The 22667-nt window shown below is 37.4% G+C and overlaps 1 protein-coding gene across 1 annotated transcript in view; it reads left to right on the top strand.

Moving 5' to 3' along the window:
• NDUFS4 (NADH:ubiquinone oxidoreductase subunit S4) overlaps positions 1-22667 on the top strand; it is a 47631-nt gene that overhangs the window by 5149 nt on the left and 19815 nt on the right. Inside the window, exon 2 of the mRNA XM_058823819.1 lies at positions 15664-15742. Coding sequence (XP_058679802.1) covers positions 15664-15742 — 79 coding nt within the window. The remainder of the gene's footprint in view (positions 1-15663; positions 15743-22667) is intronic.

The following is a 22667-nucleotide window of genomic DNA, read 5'->3' as shown; positions in this document are numbered from 1 at the left end:
GCTAGAATTTTACAATTTTATCTTAAGTATGTATTTTAGTTGTAATGTGTATCAGAGCAAGTACAGTGAGTCTCAGTATCCTACTGAGATTCTTAATAGCACTGGAGTAAACTGAAATCTGGAATAAAATTCATGCAGTTGTTTTTTTTTTTGCTTGTGAGATTGTGATGACATGGAGCATTGGGAAGACTCAAGGTGAAAGATATGGAGAGACAAATAGACATAGACAAGGGGAGAAAAATGTGAAATCCACTACAGTTCATACACATAATGAGCATGAGTTTAAAAACAAAACTCCAAGGAATCAGTGAGTGTTGTCTGATCTTGCAGACACCCTGAAGCCATAGTTTGGGAGTAGGTATTTCATGTATCTGAAGTGTGTAATTCCTTTAAAAACTACTCCTTTTGACTCTTGTCCACACTGTTCAGATAGTGATTGTGTGGTTAAGAGAGGGTCTAGGAGCCGAGTCTTGCCTGTTCACTGTGACTGAAAGCAATGTCAGTGGTTATTTATTATAGTCACAGGTCCTTTGACAATGGCTTGTGTCCGGCTCTTGTGAAGGACAGCCCTCTTTCCACAACCATTTTGCATGCTTTGATGAAGAGAGGGGGAAATTTCTGATAAGGAGGATGACTTCAGTCCCTTTGCAGTATTTTATGTAGTATCTCAAAGCTGCTAATCCATCAGTTCTTGAGCAGGTGCAACAGAGTAATTTACTCAGGTCTGTTGTGTTCATGGGTTTGCACCATTATGGTGAACCAGAAGGGTGTCTTAGATTTCCTGCTTTTGCCTTCTCTGTTTGATTTTATTGGTGTAGGAGTGCTCCTTGTTTCTTTTGGAGTTGAAAGAGTAAGCTTTGGAAGGCCCCCATGGAGTAATGAAGATGTTGGATTTATTGAAGCATGGGAGCAGTAGAACAGTGCTGTCAATGTGAACAATTCCATCACAGTGAAAAGATGAAAAATACCATGTATTGTGTAGTTTGGTGGTTAGCTCACATTCATCTCATTTGAGTTCTTAAAGTGTCTGGGATTCCTGCAATGTTTGTGAAGGTTTGCATATTTTCAGTATTCGTCTAGAGGAGGAAGAGGACAGTTAGGAAGATGTGCAAGTAAGAGGGGCAGATAGGAAAAAAAGTTTGGGAGAGCCAAAGTTTGAGAAGGTGGCAAGGAGGAGATGTGTTCTTCTGGAAATGGCTGTTTTTCTAATGTACTTATGGAGAAGTAAGTAGAACTTGCATCATGACAGCAAAATGTTCCTGATAAGGCTTCTTAGATTGTTCTTTCTTATTGATCATATGACTTGGGTGACTTTTATTAATTACATTCAGTTCCTTCAGTTTTGGAATTGGAAACCCAGAGGGGAGGAATAACATTTTTCAGAGAGTAAAGGTTAAACAGAGACAAACAGACATATGTGTAAGTTATATTTTGTTGAAAGCTAATTAGTAAATAAACAACACTCTTCCTTCTCCACTAAAACAAGTGAATGCTCTTCTAATCAGTTTTGTGGCAACTAACTGTTGTGGGATCAGCTTGCTTACATAAAGTCTGGCATACTTTTTTTAAAGTGTTGTTACACGTGATAATAACTTCTTTCAAAAATTTACTGATTTGAGAACCTAATAATCTTCTCTCTACTTAGAATATTTGAAGTGGAGTAGAGATAGAATTTAACCCTCAAAACTGCACCAAAACAACAAACAAACAAACAAACAAACTCTCAAAAAAGCTTTGTAGGGTCGAGATGAAATTTGTTGGCAGTAGTATCGTAAAACAGAAGGACATAATACTTTCCTTCAGGGACTAGACAATTTAAAATAGAATCTAACACTGCATTTGAAAAATGACCCTTTATTTTCAAGAAAATCCCTCAAACATTCTTACAGAAAAGACTTTCATGTTGGTATATCCTAATACCAAATATTTGATATCTCAAAGTCTGAGAAATGTAGTTGTAGAACTTGTTGCACTAAGTTGAACCACATTTTTTGTCAAATAAATTAGTCAGTAGTAAGATTATGAAATACCAGATGGATACATGGGGAAAGGGAATAATTATGCCAACTGTCAATGGACAGTGTTTCAAATCTGTGTTACCCAAATAATAAAATTTGCTTTATTGATGTAGGCTTAATATAACATGTTCAACAGATTTAACTCACAGTGGAAAAATATGGCTATTTGGATTTTAAAAATTGCCTTGATTTTGCCTTACTATAGGTTTGAGCATTTTGACTCAATTGACCTTATTATTGTCCATCTTAGATGAAATTGACTGTTTTAAGAGACTGAAATGCTGAGAGTTTTATAGTTAGCAGGGAAGCGTGAACCTACTCACAACTAGTTTAAAAAAAACCCCAAGTTTAACAACTCCTATTTCATACTAATAATTTCGGTAAATTTATATGATCCTTTATAGCTAAATGTTTTATATGTTTTACCCATGTGTAGGTTTTCATTCTTATGATAGTATAGTGCATTTTGCTACGTTTTTAAAATTCTTTTGGAAGCATTTGATTTTGACCATGTTAAAAAATATACCTCTGAAGTATCTTAAGATTGCATCCTTTTTTGTTTCTAAATAAAGAAATCTCTAAACTAGCTGGAGGTAAGCTGAAGAGTTCACATTTTCTTCTTTATAATGTGTGTTTTCATATTTCCTAAGAAATTAATGGTATTATTTCTGTCTGAGTTTCAAAGGGCAGTTGTTCTCTCCTGGCAGTGTAATAGTATGTTTAGGTACTATTTGCTTAACTCTTTCTGGCTGCAGTAGTTTGTGTCTGAATCTTCATTTGACCTATGATGGATGTTGAAGAAGTAGAGTAACTTTTGACTCAACAAGAGAGTCTGTAGGCAGCTCCAGAATGTGTGTGGGCAAACAGTTCTTGCAGCTGCCTATTACTGGGATCTTAACATGAAAGAGTTCATAAACAAGTCTGGTTCTTTTTTTTAAAGTCAGAATTTATGTATTTGATACAAATATTTTTAGACCTTTTATGAATGTTTATTTTATATGTGAACACCTCTGGCATTGTCATTTGTGATCAGTCTATTGAAGTAATCTTCTGCTAAATGTTAATGAAGTAATCCACTAAGTGTTAGGGATGCTATTTATATTGAAATCCAAACTAAACTTCTGTTGCAGATGAGAGCTGTTGAGTTCTTCATATTTTTTTATAGATTTCAGTAAGTTTTAAGCTAAGATTTTTATGGATATTGCATTTTCAGAAGTTACAATATACCATCTTTTTGCTGCATTTCAAATGAAGGAAAAAGGCAGAAAGCTCTTCATGCAATAGCTTTGACCGTTCTGTCACATATTCAAGGAGTATTTGCATCTGCTGTGGTTATTGGAAGGAAAATTCTGCAAGAGTGGTATATTTTCATATGCCAGTGTTCGTGCCTACCAGAGAAAGAGACAAATAATCTGCATGTTATTTGATCTGAAATTCAAGAATGAGGTTTGCTTCGAAAGCACCAGTGTTGCCTTAAGGCTTTATAAAAGCGTGAGTAATATCAGTACTTGCAGTCTCCTTTTAGAGAGAGAGCTAACAGCTGATTAGATAGTAAGAATATGAAAAGTAAGAAAGAATTGTACTAGTGGAGGAGGAGGGGATCAGTGCATGAGGATTGGTGCACAAGTGAACACACAAATAGGGTAGCTGATGAGGTTATTTTTATTCTCAAAGGTGAGTTCTCAAAAATGCTTCTGAAGTGTGCTTACATTAATAAATAATGACAGATGGAAATAAAATTAAATCAGATAATTATGGAAAAACAGAACAGTCAAGCTTTCTTTGAATGTAGACTCCATTTATGTAGCTTGGTCGTTTCATTATATTTCTCTTGAAGTGCACAATAATTTGTCCATCAGTTTAAAGAATTATTGTTCCAAGATTGCAGATGCTGATGCAATATGCAAAAGAAAGGAAGGGTTTTTTTTTCCTAGCTAGTGCCATTGTTGCTTGCACTTGTGTGTAGAATAGGAGTTAAAGTTTTGGTGTGATAATTTGTTTTTCAAAACTCCTGTGGGAGACACATAGGTTGCTTACACTGCAGCCAGCTGTTTGTTTTCATCTCAGATGTGTATTGTAGAAGGCAGTACCCACAACTAAAAGCTTGTGTGGTTAGTATAATTTTAAAACAAGGTAAGATTTAAAATCAGTCATTATAGAGAGACTGCATAAAAATTAAGTCCTTTGCTTTGGTTGCAATATGAGACTGAAAACCAAGTGCAGATTAATTGCATAGACTGGAAAAAAACAGTGTTGTATTTTATTTGATAGGAATTAATGACAAGCAAAGTGTCGAGGAGCATCAAAGGCTGTCTACTCCAGAAAGTAAAGCAAGCTGGAAAGTGAGGGTGACCCCAGCAGGGGCAGTGCCCTTACTGACCAGGGCAAGAGCCAGAACCAGGGCTGGAGGTGGGTGCACCTAATGATGCCACTTCAGCAAGGGCTGGAGACCCAAAGTTGAGCTTTTAAATGGAGCTCCAGGGCCATAGGCAGGGGCTGTTCATGGAGGTCTTGTATGAGGCTGGTCATGGCTATTAAGACCTGCTGGTGCCCTTAGTGTCCTGATGCGTGATCTGAGAGAGTTTGTCTTCAGACTGTCGATGTTAGAGCACTTGAAAACTCAGACTATGTTCTTGCACCTAAGGTGGCACCATTGGTGTATCTTCTCTGAATATAACTCAGTAGTCAAAAATTTATTCAAGTATCATGAGATTTTTCCCCTCAGAGCTGTATAAGAACCATGTGGGCTTGACAGATCAAGTGGTGTGACTAAGGTGTATGACATGGAGTGTAGCTGAGGTACATGATAACTGAGGAATGGCAAGAGTTCAAAGGGGAATTGAGGACAAAGGCTTAGTGTCAGAAAGGAAATTGAAGAGAAAGGTAGCTGAGACAAGGCAAAGTTCACAAAGCAAGTGTGAAATTAAATCATGCAGAGTAATATTACCTAGATTATCCCATTCTCATCTAGAACTCCTAAGAGCATACAGTTTTGAAAAGAAACCTGTATATCATGTTCCATTTGTAAGGCATTTGGCTTTCTCTAACTGGTTTGTACTACAAACATTAATATATAGCTCTTAAATACAGTTTGTCATAGCTGCCCAACAGCTAAGGCTTACTTGCCAAATAGCTTATTTGACATTCACGAACCATTATAAACCAAGATGTAATTTTCCAGTAACACTTTAAAGAATTCCTTTTTGTGTTGTCGTTTATGGTTCAAGTGTTTGAGAGCATTAAGTAAGAAAGCAGTTGCCTTTTATGTGTGTGTGTGTGTATATATATATATATATCTATGTATATACATAGATATGCATACAGATAGATATATATATCGATATGTATACTGTGTTTTACAGGCCTTGGATTATTAGAATAAGAATTAATTTAGCTAGTAAATGCAGTCAGATTGAAGGACTAAATCAATAGGAGTGGATAGGGGTGAAATACAGGACTATGCTGTGCCATAAACCAGTTTACAAACACAGAGGAATCTTTACTCTGTTTTTCTGTTTAATGTTAACATGATTCAAAGGCTCTTTTTCAAAATGCACAAAATAAGACAGAGGTGGGATGTGGAACATTAGTTTCATTCCTCACAGTTTTGAAATTAAACCCTTTGACTTTTGTTGTTCCTTCTATAAAGAGAGCACAGTTTTTAGTTTTGTCAAGTTCTATGAATGCCTGAATGTGTGTGTGGGGAATTTGATATTTAGAAAGCACAAACAAAGCAAATGTGTCACCTGGGTATTGTGTCTTTACACCCTCCACAACTTTTCTCTCTTCTTTTTTTAACTTTATTAGGCTTTCTAACTAGAGAATGTAAATTTAGTTGATAGTTGTTATGGGCTGTGCAACATTTGTAGTATTATATGTCTTCCAAATAACTTGCCTATAAGAAATTTCTGGTTTTCAACAGCCTGCTGCTTTCAGATTGTGAACTGAGGTTAATACCTAAGATTAGGTGTTCCAGTTTGGAGAGTAGTGTGTAATGAAATGCTTTATTAGCAACTGTATGGGTGGCAGTAATTCAGAGTTCCTGTGACCTGATAGCTGTTGGACATCTTGCAAATTAGGTATTATATTGCTCTAATTGTAGTATATCTGGTCTCCTTTCATAATGAGTTCTTTTATTTCTAAAACAAAACTGTTTAAATAATTTTGAGTAATTTTGTTCTTAACATGTTAAGCCCCTCTCTCAAAAGTGTTTCTAATCTGTTTTCTATGATATGTCAGAGACCACTGGTGTGCTCTGAGTCATGTGCATGTGAGGGTCAAGGAGCACTGACATGACATTTTTTAGAAGTTTAGTTGCAAGTAATGACTCAGTTTGTATCTAAGCACTTCAAGAAATGTTTTGATACCAGCCTGAGACTTGCAGAGAACTGTTTTAGGATGTGCAGCTGTTGCTTGTGAGTGCGCTGACTTGAACCTTCAGGCTAGCTCTGTGGATTTTTGGTGAACTTTTCCTCAGCTCAAGCTGTTTGCATTAAGCATAAGCTTATACTCAAAATCTCAAAAGACACTAGCTCTGCAGGAGTGGCAGAGGAGTGGCTGAGCTGGCCTGGACATACTGTCTGCTTCATGTGGAGCCTTCTGAAGTACTGGTCTTTGTTGTGCACCCAGTCATGTCACCTCAGTTAGCTGGCTGCTCAAATGGGCTCTGTTTGACTCAGGGAAAGTGCAGGCATGGTGCTAGGCCAGAGCTAGCCTTTTTATTATGTCTTGACTGCAAGAAGTCTGATTAAATGAAGAAAACTGATGGTGGGCAGTTCATGTCTTCGCAGAACTGACTTGTGTCCTGAGGAATCCACTAGGCTGCAGGCGTGGATATAGTGCTCTGATCCTGTGGTAGTTCTGGAAGGACCATTTCTTTACATTGTCAGTGGTTCAGCTGATACTTGTTTGAATATAGCAGGTCAACAGCATTTTCTCACCTGTGGGATAATTAAAGTAGAATCTAAAATAACTAAAATTTTATTATTTTCTATGTGATGACATATTCACTACTTGAAAATGTAGCTAATTTCAAAGAATTATAGAGTATTCTGGGTTGGCAGGGATCCACAAGTATCAGTGAGTCCAGCTCCTGGCCCTGTACAGGAGGGGTCATACCACATGCCTGAGTGCCTTGTCCAAACACCTCTTGAGCCCTGTCTCGCTTGGTGCTGTGACCACTTCTGTGGCAGTGCCCAGTACTCCTCTGTGTGAGGAACCTTTTCCTGACATCCAGCCTAAACCTCACATGACACAGCTTCTTGTTGTTCCCTCAAGTACTGTCACCACAGAGAAGAGATCAGTGCCTGCCCTCCATGTCCTCTCAGAACGAAGTTGCACACTGCAATATGGTCTCTTCATTCTCCCCCAGGCTGAACAGACCAAACTGCTTCTCATGTAGCTTCCCTTCAAGAGCCTTCAACAGTTCCTTTGCCCTCCTGTGGGCATTCTCTAATAGCTTTATGACTTTCTTATACTGTGGCACCCAGAGTGCCCCCAGCACTGGAGGTGAGGCTGCCCCAGGGCAGAGCAGAGCAGGACAATCCCCTCCCTTGCCTGGCTGCTGATGCTGTCCCTGATGCCCCCAGGACACGCTTGGCCCTCCTGGCTGCCAGGGCACTGCTGGCTCATGTTCAGCTGGCCATGGACCAGAGCCCCAGGGCCCTTTCCATGGCACTGCTGCCCAGCCTCTCGTTCCCCAGTCTGTCTGTACATCCAGGGCTGCCCCATGCCAGGTGCAGGATCCAGGACTTGCCCATGTTAAATTTAATCTGGTTTGTGATTGTTAGTCCTTCTGATTGTCAAGATCCCTCTGTGCAGCTGCTCTGCCTTTAACAGCTCCTCCCAATTTAGTATCATTGTCAGATTTACTTGGTATCCCTTCCAGTCCTGCATCCAGGTTGTTAATGAAGATGTTGAAAGTCTTAGGGCCTAAGATGAAGTTCTGTGGGACCCCCCCAGTGACAGGTCCCCAGTCTGATACCACCCCATGCACTGTAACCCTTTGTGCCCAGCCCATGAGCCGGTTCTCACCCATCCCATGATGTGTTTGTCCAGCTGTGAGCTGGACATTTTGTCCAGAAGGATCCTATGAGGGACATTATTGAAAGCTTTGTTGAAATCCAGAAAGATCACATCAGCTGGCTTCTCTTGAGCAGCTAGGTGTATTACCTTGTCATAAAAGGAAATTGTCAAGCAGAACTGTTCCTTCATGAAGCTGTGCTGGCTGTGACTGTTCTTCAGGTGTTTTTCAGTAATTCTCAGAATGGTCTTCTCCAGAACTTTATCAGGCGCTGAAGTGAGACTGACAGGCCTGTAGTTTAGTATTTGTAAAGACAGGTTAACTTAATATTTAGCTTCAACGTTCCAAACCACAAGTCAAATGCTTATTTCCATGTTAATTTAGTACATTTATATAACCATTGCTTCTTTTTGTAAGTTTTGCCTGACAGGAAAGCATAGTCAGTTCTTGCCCTGTTTTCCAAACATGCAACTAGAAAAAAATAATTTATTGCATATGAACTTATTAGCAAGTAAAGACAGTGTCTGTTTATTTATATTTTAATTTATATAATTTCAGCAACTTACTACAGAAATTTCAGTAGTTTAGATAAATTAATACTGCATTCATCCATTTAGAAACATAATTTACTCAGTTTAACATCATTTTCTAGGCAAAGGAAAAAGTATGATCAGCCAACTTCATCAGGGTATGAAAATATTATTTATTAATGAGGAACTTTGTTTTCCTCCCAACACGAAAGTTCATCCTGCCGTTCATACTACAAAATAGAGCTACATGTCGCCATAGGCAGTGTTTGGCACTATGCTCCATATTTTACTTGTGTAGGAAAGTAGTAAGACTAGTAAGTGAAACCGAGTAAAAATAAAATACCATTGACTCTGTTAAGTCATTATCACTTCAACTACAGTAGTGACTTTAATACCAAGGAAATATTATCCCACTGTGTTCAAATTAATCTCTCAGAAGTTTAATTTTGGAAGTTGTCTTTATAAAAATGCATTTTGTTGGGGCTAAAAAAATATATATATTATGTTGAATAGTGTGATCTGTATTGTATTTAACATTGCATCATTATTTCCTGTATTTTATGTGCCAGAACTTCATATTGATTTGTATTGTCTGTTTATTCACAGTGTATGACTAGGTTGCGTGCTGTGGAAGTTGTTAGCTGGTGGTGTTTCTTTTTGTTCTTTTTGTTCAGAATTTAATGTTTTTATGGTGGCTGCACATTATGAAGCTTGTATTATTAGAAATGCAATAATATTAGATGCAATAATATTTAAAAGGTTGGTTTTCTAAAAACTAATAATATTCAGTCTATTGCATTGTTCATCATGGCTTCTGCATATACGTATATTCACATCCACTGATGCCCTGGTTTTTCAGTGTCAAAATACTTAAAACATGCTTTACACTTATTTCTTGATGACTGTCTTTATTTCTCATGTAGTACATAGGGCTTTCTTCAAGACTTTTTTTTTACCTATACGTTATGATTTGATTACCTGTTTGGTGATACCTGGGGTTTTTTTACCACATCTCCAACAGCTGACCAAAAGGGGGTGCTAATAGATCAAACAGTCAGATGTGTTGCATAAAGAGGTTAAGGAAAAGTTTTTGTGCAATGGTTTCAAGTTCCATCTACTGAATTGTGTCAGGTAGATACAAGTTTTCACATCTGGATGTTGTGTAAACATTCCAATCAGAGCACTGGTCTCCATGGAAGGCAAATTCATGCCGTGTAAATATGGCATCTTCTTACTATGTAGGGGTTAAACGTAGGTTATTTAGCAGATATTTACGGTGGTAAAATTTGTTGAGTTTTAGCAGTTGAATACATATACCCAAAATAACCAAGTAATAGGTTCGAGTCAGATGCCTTAATTCAGATACCACAAAAGACCTCCACTGACCATTTTTTTACTGTTTGGTTTCTTCTGTTCAACGGAAGTTAATGGCTTCAGGAGAGCTGGGGTCTATAACTTAAGAAGGGAAGACCTAAGAATCTTCCCTGCAGCAAGGAACTGCTATGTCCTTATCCCACAGTGGTAAAAGATGGTTGAGCGACCTGATACTGTTATGAATATTGTAGTTTTCCAGTAGACTGAAGAACTTCAGTAGCTTCTCACTGGACTCCTTCATTTGTGTAGCAGGGATGTGGAAACCATTTGTGACTTTGGTGTAACTACAGATAATGGTGGAAAGGGAATACATACTTATCATGGAAGACATGGTTAGTTGATCACAGCATTTGTTTCTTCCAGACGCATGGTACCTGCAGAAAGTTTTGAATTCTACAAAGACATATTTTTTCTGGTAGTCCTCATTCATTCTGTGTTACTGAGCTGATATAAGAGTTACAAGTATTTAATAAGATCATGTAGTTTAGTCTTTGCCAAATATCTGTTCCTGTCTTCTCTATACAGTGTAAAAACATTTTACATTTATTGTGAGACTCTAAAATAACAAATGGTAGCCATAATTATTTCTAGATGCAATGTCCAGTTCTACTATGCCTCACTGAAGAACTGTTCACAGTGGAAGGAAAAGTTACTTTGGCCTTTTTAGAATTCCTAACACTGAGACCCTGAAATATCATTAAAGCATATTGTTTTGTAGCATATATATATATAACAAAGCCTATGCTGAAGTAATCAGATAGGTGGTAAAGACAAAATTTTGGTAAACAATGTTACAGTTTAAATGAACTGTAGAAATTAGTATAATGAAATTATCATAAACTACAGATAATCTTAACTTACAGTAGTGTAAAATAATGGTATAAGGTTATATAGATCAAGATTGAGGAATTGAGATTCCCAACACAATGGCATAGGATAGGGAGAAAATCCTTTTGCCAATATGAATGAAATGACATTTAGATGGCGGACTCAAAAGATAAAGGAGCTGCTATACTGTTGGAAAGTATATGGACAATCCTAAAGGAGAGAGGTGACTTTTTTAGTAAACCTTAATTTTTGTTTTACATCATTTTGAAGAGTTTTTGTTTTAAAAGGCGGGCTTTTACAATAAACCTAGATTTTTACATTTGAACGCCTGTTTATTCATCACTGACAAGCTCACTATAAGGAAAGCATTTGGGCATATTCACAACAGAGCTCTGGCCAGCTTGGAACCTTGTCACACTTTGTTTATTAGATAGTAACCATGAAGGAAGTTCATTTGGTATGTGTTCTGAATTGGTCATTAATGAGCCTATAGGATAGCAAGATTTATTGTTGCTAGCTACATGTAAAGCTTTCTCTATAGTTTCTGAAATTCTGAATTATTTTAACAGTCTATTTGTAATTATTCTAAGTATTCTGTGTACAATAATTCTAAATCAGAGTTTGATTAGACTTGGAACAGGGTAGAAGTAGAACTTCCTCTCATCCCAAGATATTTTAACAGGGGAAAAAAAGCATAAGCAGTCAAAAAGAAGCGAATGGGTAATATATACCCTATTATGCACAGAGAGAAAGAAAGAAAGCATATTTCCTTTCCAGAGGTTAGTGATAGGAAAAAGCAGTAGGATCTTGTGAGAATGGAACTGTAGTTGCAGTTGAGGTTGTAGTTGCAGTTAGGGCTGAGTTGTACTCAATGAGCTTGAAGGTCACTTCCAACCCAGTGATTGTGTGATTCTGTTTGCAAATGTGTATTCTAGACTTCTGCAAGATTATCCGTCAGAAAAACTACCTAAAAGTCAAGGTGGATGTGGGCAAATATTAATAGGTAATTTTGTGAGAGTTACTGTACTGTTGAGGATGAAATAAAAGGCTTAACTCAAGTGTTAAGTGGTTTAGATTGCAAATTCATTTAACTTGAAGGCATAATAGATATTATAAAGTTGCCATTGTCAGAGTTTGAGAAGAGAGCCTGGTGTGAAAGAGGTGCATTTCCTGGTTCTGTCCTCAGATTAGTGCCTGATATTAGCTACACACTTCCAATGAAGCCTGCTGAAAATTGAACAGGCATTCTGGGAATCAAGCTACACTTCCTATTAACTTTCAAATAGCAGTGTTGAAGTTCACATGACATTTTAGAGTTGCTGGTTTTTCCAAACTTCAGATTACTTTCTGTGAGAGATGCAGCAAATAGAAATATCGTAAGCCAGTTATCTTTAATGCGTAACTGGTGTTTTATGTATTTTCACCTGGAGGTCTCTCCTCCACTGGCTTGAGATTCACTTTCCTAGTCCAAAAGCCAATTTTCAACCACTCTTCAATTAGGAAGTTCTTAGAGAAAGTGTGTTCTGTCCAACTCATTGCAGTCTAGGGACGGACAGAAGGCAGCTCATTTAAGAAGTGTACAGGGTTGTAAATTCCAGTAACAGTTGTGTGTTTTCTAGAATTGTGTAGTCAACGGAAATGTCTTTGAAAAATGATGAAGAGGAGAAGTTGACGTAGGTTAGTAAGCTGTCCTTGTGCTTTTGAGGAATAGCCAGAATATCATGGAGAGCTATAAGGTATGAAGCCTTGGAAGTTTTCCCAGTTGACAGAGTCATCTCATGCTAAAAGCCAGCTCCCTCTGTGTAAAATGTTGAAGCATCTCAGAAGGAGATTCTGTCCACCTTTAATCTGGTGGGGTTTTTACCCTGCTCTTTATCATGGTGTTAGTAAAAACAATGTCTAATGATGTAATGCTGAGTGGAAATAATTTTCAAGGGCATGGCATTTGTACTTTTTAAAGCTGGTAAATGCTTTTCCAGTTTAAAACAAAACAAGCCACTCTCAACCATGTTCAAACTAAATTGTGCTAGATTTTGTTCATAACTGAATTTGTATTACAAGAAAAAGTATCCTCCTGATCAGCCTTTTTACAACCTTTACATACCTGAATGTTTACATATTGATTAGACATTTCCACAGAACAAGCTTCAGAGAACTTCTTGATTCATAGTCTAGATGAGTTTTCTTTAGAGAACGAAATAATTAAATTGCATAATCCTATGTCTTTCTTATGGACAGATGTTAAGTAATGTAGTGAACACTGTATCACATGAAATTCCAGGAATACCTGCAGAATATTACTTTGATAGTAAAGCTACTGTAGTGGAGAAGAAAATAATTTTCCTGTTGCAATGTTGGGTTTTTTTTCCTTATTTAAGGTTGAATATTTTCTGGCTTTAGCTGCTTAAGTCTGGAACACAAGTGTAATGCTGCTGTTCAGCATGCTCTTAGGATAACATCTCTCTTGGTGTGTATTTGAATATGGACCAAGTAACAGCCTGTTCTCCTAGTGCTCCAGTATCTCTCTATTCTGTTTTTATGATGTATTCTTTTACATGTCAACTTAAAAAATACTGGCTGTATTGAGCCAGAAGCATTCTGGTACAGAGATTTTGAGCTAGCAAAGTAGTTACCTTGAGTTTTTATGAAATAATTTGGCTTCCTTGCACTGGAAAACTTCTGTGTTCTGAAATAAAGTAACTTTCCTGACAGATTTTGTCACTTTAAATAGGAATAGGTCTGTCTGTCCATGCCACAGAGTTATGTGAGTATATAAACTTTGTGCTTTGGAGATGTTTTTGAAGTTGCTAAAGGCAGAGGGAAGATAATTAAATAGAATGTAATCTGTGTTGAAAGTATTGATTTTTATTAGATATTTAACTGAACTTTGTTGTAGTTATTTAGTTTCAGAAGGTTTTTGTAGAGAAAACTGAATTCCTGCATTTTTGTTCCTCATTTCTTTAAAATGGCCTTAATCAAATATGGAGCACACTGTTGTCTACCTGGATTTCTCCCAGGGTTTTGATGTGCTTTGTCAAAGCGTCCTCCCAGAACAGCTGGTGCACCACAGTCTAGTGAAGTGGTCCATGCAGTGGGTGGGGAACTGGCTGACAGGCAGCACTCAGAGGGTGGTGGTGCCTCGCTCCTTTTCACATTGCCAACCTGTTGCAAGTGGGGTCCCCAGGGATCAGCTTTGGGCCCAGCACTGTTTGATTTCTTCATAAGTGATCCATGGTGGGATCCTGGCAAACCCTGATAAAAGTTTGCTGGTGATATCAAACTGAGTGGGGAAGTGGACACTTTGGAAAGGAAATTCATCCTGTAGGAAGATCTAAACAGGCTAGAAAAGTGGGCTAACAAGATCCTTATGAAGTTCATCAAGAGCAAATTGCTGTTCAGCCTGGGAAATCGTAATCCCGAACTGCAGCATAGTCTGGGATTTACCCGACTGGGGACTAACTTTGGGGTGAGGGACTGGGGGTCCTGAGGAAAACAGTCTCAGTGTTTGTAGACAGTTGCTTCTGAGCAAAGAGAGGAAATGGTTTGCTGGGTTGCATCAACAAAAGCATAACCAGCAGAGATGAAGAAGTTATGATCCCACTTTTCTCAGCGCTTCTCAGGCCATACCTGCAATACTACATGGACAGGCTGGAGAGGATCCAAAGAAAGGCCACAAAGGTCATCAAAGGACAAGGAAGCCTGGCACATGAGGAAAGGCTGAAAGAACTGGATTGGTTTAGTCTTGAGCAAAGACTCAAGACCATCACCGTGTTCCAGTATTTTAAAAGGTGGTTACAGAGAAGGTGGACACTCCTTTTTACAGTGAGTCACATGCAAAAGAAGCTAATGGTAGAAGTTACTCCTGCTGAGATTTTGGTTAGACACGGGGAAAATTTTTCACAGTGCAGTTAAGTCAGTCAGCTATTGGAACAATCTCCCCTGGGTAGTGGTGGGTTCCTCAGAGTTGGACAATTCAAAGATTCAGCTGGACTGGGTGTTGGGCCATCTTGTCTAGACCATGCTTTTGCCAAGAAAGGTTGAAACAGATGGTCCTTGAGGTTCTCTTCCAACCTGGTATTCTATCATGAGGTCAGAGAATTAAGTTTCTTGGCTTGTTTCACCTGCTGTTGCATTATTTCGCCAAAAGATGATTTGTACTCAAAGGGCCTAATCCTGTCATTAGTGACATAATGTAAGCAAAGTGCAAATCTAGTTAATTCAGTGATGTGGAATTGTGTTCTCTGTTTCCATATGTATCTTACAGATTTAGCAATTATGCAAGAGGATAAATTGTATTTCTTGGAAATGAATAAGCTGACCCAAAATTATTTAGAAATTAAGCAAAATAGTTGTTTTGCCCACTCACAACCTGAAAACTATGCTTGCAGTATCAACTTAGAGTTTGTTTAGTCATTTTTTTTTATTGGTTTGGGTTTTTTTGAATTTGTTAATGTCCTGTTATTGACGTGTAGAATTGGAGCTTTACCATTGCAAATAGATTTAGGATTTTTTCCTCTGATGCCATCAGTTTAAGGATCAGAGTTCCAGAATGCTTGCAGCAGCCTTGTATTTTTCTGTCTGTTCGTGACAAATCAGCTACTGTACATTCATATAGAGCAGTACAGTCCTTGCCACTGGCAGTCTCTCTGTGACAGAGAGCCTGTAGGCTGACATAAAGTGCAGCCTGTTGTGAACTGCTAAGTGGGAGTCTGCCAAAAACTCAGCAGACAGAACTAATTGGGGAGAAAAAGGATTTTTGTGCCCTCATCTCTCCCTCTTCAATTTTTTTTACAAGACGGATATCGTTAAAGTAACTTGTTTATGTAAGATTTGTCTGCCTCTATTTTCTCATTGCATGAATCATTTTTTAACTTCAAGTCTTGCACTGCAGGTCACTGAGCACTTCCACATGGCGGCTGGCGCAGAACCAAACTCGAGACACGCAACTCATCACAGTTGATGAAAAATTGGTAAGAGTTTTCTACTGAATACTATGATACAACCTTCAGGGTTATTTCTGCACAATAGGCATTCAGTATGGTATTCTGCGTTCTTCTAGGAAAGCCGTATAAAAGTGAACTACAAAGCAACAGTCCTTTATACACTTTTAAAAGTGGAACATCAGTAAAACATAAGTATGCAAATGAATATGGCATTCAAAGTGTGAAGCAATGTAAAATGATGAGTACCTTGTTTATTATTGTAATATTTTAGTCAAAGACCAATTTGAGCTGTAATTGATAATGAGTTTATTCTTTTTGAAGTTTAGGTATATTTTCTGTGTAGTGAAATTATACAGAATTTGCCAGCTTCCTGAAATTTTCTTCATTGGTGCCCAAGATACTGTGTAAAGATATATCATGGAAGATTATTGTTACTATGCACATACACTCTAGCTTTTGAATATGCATGAAAGTTAGATTACAACTGGAAACAAATGCATAACATTCTTCTGCTAATCAGTAGCAGATCAGAAATTTGGCAATCTTTTCTTGTAACTTTTTCCATAATGTGTGGTCTGTTACTCTAGATGCAACCTGACACTTATGTTTACATTATTCAATAGTATAATTTTTGTAAGACTTCTTGGGGGAATGCATCACAGCAGAAGCATGCCTTTCATTGGTTTTCATATCGCTTTTGAATCTCCAGGAAAAAAATGTTCCTATCCTATGTACCAGACAGTTCACATTGTATTTATCTTTTTTGTATCCCTGAAGCTATATGAACTACCTAAGAAATCTTTGGAATTTATATTTATAAATTGTGCGTTTGTGATGATACGTACAAGTTGAAACAGCTGAAGTTTAACAGACTGTTGGAAAAAAACCACACTTTAACAGCTCTTTAGGGCTTTTTTCTCTTATGCTTTGTATATAGATGTAGCAATAATAATTACATGCGAGTAAAAAAATTAATCAGTTACTTCATAAACTTCTTTCTGAATTTGAGAAGTAACAGTATAATCTTGGATTTAAAAATTAAGGAAAAAATAGTACTTTATTCTCACAGATATGATTATATTGCTATTCTAGTTGCATAAGTTGGGATCGGGAAATTTGTAGAGATCCTGAGTCACTGTGTAAGTAAGATTGAACAAGTCAGTAGACATACATTTTCCTAAATGACTTCTAAATGTACTGTTCTTTAATGTTAAAATACATATGTACATATATATATTTTAATACAGCTTTTATATCACCTGGAAAGTATCATGTTTCCCTGTTGTGGCCTTGGGTGATGTACGCATACGTCTGAAAAGACTACAATGCAAAGACAGACCCACAAAAAGAAGTACTCTTCTATATTGAATTCAAATGTACATTATCCAAAGTTAGTGTTGTACGTTACCCTGTCTAGCTATGAGAGTTTATACTTCCAGTTGAGTTAAAGTGAAATTAGTTTGAAGTACAGCTATTGAGTTCCTTTAGTGTTATTGTAAATACACTGTACATGGAGTGCATATTTCTAACGTCATTATATGTTGTCATCAAGTTGAAAACTCTAATATCATATTTCCTGAGGTTTTTTGAGATCTCATATAGCATCCATTTATAAGTTTTTTTATGTTGATACATATAATGTATCTAAATTATTATTTTATCTTTATTTCTTTAAGTGTTAGGTTAAATGTCAGACTGAATAGTGTTTTCTTACAATATTGTGCACATAGGCCCACATGCTAAATGCAAAAATCTTTTTTTTCTTTATTAAATTATTATAGGACCTGAAACAAAATGACAGAAAATTAGAAACTTCATTTGTAGATTTCATTAAAGTTTGGGAATAGTTTCCGTAATGTTGTAAATTCATGTTCTTTTAGTGGGCAAAAATTATATCACATTAGCAAGGAAAATTGTCTCAGGGTTTGATGTGGTTTTCAGCTCTTTCAGCATTAGAAGAAGTTCTCTAGACACCTGTTAAATCTCATTTTAATGTAGAGTGCTATCTTACCTTATTTTAGGTTGCTGCAATATATTTCCTAAGTTTAAGTATGATTAATTGCTACCAATTGAAATTAATTTAGCATATTACAGGTGTTTTCTGTTAGTTAATGTTACAAGGCAGAAAACTATTATTTCCAGGCAAGTTGTATTTAAACTGTACTGTGGAAATTGATGCATTACATTTAATTGAAAAGTACTTATTTTCTGTTACAGATTATTAAATCATATTTTGACAGATTTTTCATCTTTGCCATATTTTGAATTTTTTTACTTTTAAAGCTGGACATCACCTCATTACCTTTTACTTGCATTTCAGAAGGAGCAAGAACAGGTGGAAGAGGGGATATGGTTATCCTTGTGAGCCACTCTCATCTTGTGACTTATTTTGAAACTGAATTCTTCTGTGACTTGGTGTTTACAAGGCTGGGAGAGTAATGCTAAAGTTGTTGAAAACTTTTAACTGCATATTGTAGTGAAATTAATCTGCATTTCCAGTGCTCTTGTAGACCCTGTATTCATATGTGTACATCCATATGCTAGAACTTGTTCAACAGAATGATTTGGTTCTAGCAGTGCTAAAATATTCCTTTTATTAAGAAACACAAATTAAATAGAAGATGTATGAGCATCCTGAGATTGAATAATTAGGCAGTAGTCAGTCACTTCGTTACTACAACCTAGACTCTACTCTGTTGAATACAACAGAAAAATGAGTACTAATGAAATAGTAGGAAAACCAATAGTTTAGCCACATTCATTTGTCACACTAGAAAAAAGGTGTGTCTCTTTAATGTAAAAGGAGTTAAATGCTGAGTCTATGTAGAACATATCCAAGAAATTATATCTTTGTCTAAGTTATTAGCTGTTTTCAGTGAATACTGAATAAAATAACGTTTAATGAACAGTAAAACCTGAATAAAATAACACACAAAATGAACAAAGCTCAACAGAAATACATTTCTTGCCTCCCATTTTGATTCTCTGGCCACCAATTAGGTCATATTCCAAGAGTCTGGGCAAATAGCTGTGTGAAAAGTAGTCTCTCGAGACCATGCTTGCATTAGGAAATCTGGGCTATAGAGGGCAAAGGCTGTCAGAAGCAAATCTCATTCAGGTAATGTTCCAAATTATTTAACTGTGTGTATGGTATAACATACATCATTATGTCATAATTATAAAAAGTCGAAATGGTTTTGCCTGAAAATGGGGATTTGAGCTATTCTAGTTCCTGTGATTTGTTTCAGTTGTTGTGAGTAGGATGCACCAATACTGTGTGTAGCTAAAAGTCATCCAGTTCAGCATGTCTGGGAATGTTTAAGGAGGCTTCCCAGTCAGTACTTCCCAGTAGGCACTTTGGTGGAGGTTGCTGTTTGCAGCTGAAAGGTTCCCACCAATATCTGCCAATAAAAGGCCTTTTTAATTGGTATATATATATATATATATATATATATATATATATATATATATATATATATATATATATGAATATATATATTAGGGCTTGGTCACTGGGGAGTTGTAGTTACCTCACAGATGTTTTTATTCTGTATCAGGCCAAAATAAAATGAGTTGCTGCACAGGGTTAAGCATTCCAGGGAGAGCTACACCGTGCAGTTTAAATGGTACTAAAGTAGTTTTTTCAGCATGGTGAGAACATCTAGGGGCAGACTATTACAAGCATGACAGGCTAAACAGAATGATGCTATTAACATTTCATCGTGTGTCCTGAAGTTGTTTTGTCTATACTGCTAGTTAATCTTTTCTAAGTAGTGGTTCAGAAGTCTTAGTACTGAACCTCAGTAAAGGATCATTTTCTGTCAGACTGTAGACAAACTGTGTAACTCACTGAAGATAACTTGTATAAATCAAACTGGGCACAGAAAATCTGACCCTTTATTTGAGGGTGAGCAGTTCATACTTTTGAAAGGGCACTGAAAATCAGCATATACTGCTCAGCAGCCTAGGCCAGTGATGTAAGTCAGTGTGGATGAAAGAAAGGCCATGATGTCATCTACATGAATTTTAGTAAATCCTTTCCCACGTCTTCCTCCTGAAAAAAAAATACCTGCCCATGGCCCAGATGGGTGTACTTTTCACTCAGGGGAAGCCTGGATGGTCAAGAGTTAAGTACTGAAAGGCCAAGTCCAGAGAGTGGTGGTGGATGAAGTCCAGTTTGTACTGATCATAAATGTATATCCCCAGGGCTCAGTATCAGAGCCAGTCCTGTTTGATTTCTGTATTGATGATCTGGTCACGGGGATCGAGTGTACCCTGAGTCAGTTTGTAGACGCCACCAACTTGAACAGGAGTGGTTCCATCTGCTGGAAGGTAGGAGGGCTCTGTAGAGGCATCTGAGCAGGCTGATTGGTGGGTCGAGGCCAGTGGTGTGAAGTTCAGCAAGACCTAAATCCTGCTCTTGGGTCACAACAGCCCCAGGCAGCTCCACAGGCTGGGGCAGAGTGGCTGGAAAGGAGCTGGGGGTGCTGGTGACAGCAGCTGGACATGAGGCAGGCTGTGCCCAGGGGGCCAAGAAGGCCAATGGCATCCTGGCCTGGATCAGCAATGCTGTGGCCAGCAGGGCCAGGGCAGGGATTGTCCCCCTGTGCTGGGCCCTGCTGAGGCCACACCTCCAGTGCTGTGTTCAATTCTGGACCCCTGCAGAAAGACTCCAGGAAAGACATTGAGGGCTGGAGTGAGTGCCGAGAAGGGCAACAGAGCTGGGGAAGTGATGATATTTACTGAGGGAGGTGGAGGTGTTCAGCTTGGAGAAAAGGAGGCTCAGAGCACACATCATTGTTTCCTACAATTACTTGGAAGGAGGACATAGGTGAGATTGGTCTCTTCTCTTAAGCAGCAGTTGATAGGAGAAGAGGAAATGGGTTGGATATTAGGAAAAATTTCTTCACAGGAAAGGGTGTAAAGCATTGGAACAGGCTGCCTCAGGATGTGGTTGAGTCGCCATTCCTCGAGATGTATAAAAGATGTGTAGATGTGGCACTTCAGAACATCGTTTAGTGATGGGCTTGGCAGTCCTGAGTTAACAATTGGATTCAATTATCTTACAGGCCTTTGCAGTGATTTCTGTGACTTTTAAAACTATTGTGATAACTGTGTAAAGAATCTTAGCAGCTTCCTTTTGGCTGTGTAGATGTATGATTTAGTGTCTGTCTTAAATCCTTACTGCTAGATAATTCAGGAGTAACAGTGTATTAATAGGATTCTCAGAATATGAACCTTTTACGCAAAAATGTTGTGAAAACACTCCAGTCCATTTTTTCTAGAAGACTGTGTTATTAGCAAACATCACACGGTGTTTTCAGGATTGAGTCATAGTTTGTTCACCATCCAAATCCCAATTTTGGCTAGGATTAAAAATTAGTGAAATTGTATAATCTTTGTTTGATTAAAGAACCCTAGACTTTACTATAATAAACAGTGATAATACTGCAGCTCAAAGTAAAATATACAAACAAGTGAAAAATAGTCTGGAATGATGAAACTTCTTCAAAACTAATCTGACACTCTACCGTGCTATGAAACAAAGGACATAGCAAATCACACTTTACCATGCATTTTAAAGTGTAATCATTGCTTTCCCAAGACCTGAGAGTACATAATACACTACTCAGAAAACCAAAGCAGTAATGTGTCATAAAATTATGTGTGAGACAGCGTGACATTGCATTGAGGACTGTGTGTAGGAACTGTTTTTTCAACTCAGTAAGGAGAAACACTTGACAAAGTATGTATGTATTAAGGACAGGCTTGCTAGATTTTCTTTTATTGAAACTACTATTTCAGCCAAGAATTCTCCAAGCATTACCACTATGTTAAACAATAAGGATATAGTGGACGTTCTGTTTTGGTTTTTAAAATGCTGTTAACCCATTGTGGGTTAATTCCTTAAGGGTGAGTTGAAGTTGTTCCTAAATTACCTTAATGGAATAAAAAAATTTACAATAATCTTTCATTTAATCCATTCTAGCTGTAGTATTTATTTAAGTGGCTACCATAAAGGATTCAATTCAGGACAGTGTTGCTCTGTAGATGAGGATCTAACTGACAAGTTCTTCTGTACTTTATATGTATAGCTCTGAAAAGGACTTGTCATATTCAAGGACGAGGATGGTAATTTCTTTGGGGGCTTAGACTTACTCATTCCCTCCCCCTAGCCTCAAATTTTCCTCCTTTGGCTTGTCGTCCTTCTCTTTTTTTTTTTTTTTTCTCTAAATTAGATCAGCAGCCTGCTCCAGAATAGTAGAAAATTATTAAAAAATAATAAAGCTGCTATGTAAAATTAGGCTAATCAAGATTTTTTTTCCATCCTTTACTTTGCAAATCTGTTTTGAGAAACAGTTTCTAGTTTTGCACAGAGGGGCTTTGCATATGAAGCCTTTGATATGGAGAAGTACTTTCTTCAGTCATGGTTGTGTCGAGTAAGCAGGTGATCAGCTTATTTGAACTGTGTTGTACTTGAGATTCAAAATTATGAAAAGTGTTTTGTTTGCCTTTGGTCATCTACAGTTCTGTGTTTAGCTGCTCTGATGTTTGAAAGATGCTAGAGGCTGACTAAGGTATAAAACTACATTCTAGAATTATTTCAAACTTCAATTATTTCAATAAAAATGAAATATTCAAAAGAGAAGACCATTAGGAAGTGAAAATGCACATCTGCATTAATAAAACTGTCTAATTTAAGGGTGGACTTGCATAGGGTTAAATGTTTAAAGGCTTTTACTCTGCAGTCACTGATAGTTTATGTGTCCAACTGCATTTTTGCTGCAAAACATAATAGATTAAAAAGTTGTTTTTCTATTTCTCTGTTATACCATGCCCACTCTCCCCTCACCCAGTAAAGATTAAGAAATACTGCTTTGGGGAGGAAAAAAACCTCGTTTAAGTTAAAAAAGCAGTGAAGTGTAATATTTTAAGGGTTTAATGACTCTGG

Source organism: Ammospiza caudacuta, chromosome Z, assembly GCF_027887145.1.
Source record: "Ammospiza caudacuta isolate bAmmCau1 chromosome Z, bAmmCau1.pri, whole genome shotgun sequence".
NCBI classification, from domain to species: domain Eukaryota; kingdom Metazoa; phylum Chordata; class Aves; order Passeriformes; family Passerellidae; genus Ammospiza; species Ammospiza caudacuta.
The sequence above is the reverse complement of the archived record's forward strand: the minus strand, read 5'-3'. Positions and strand labels throughout refer to the sequence as shown.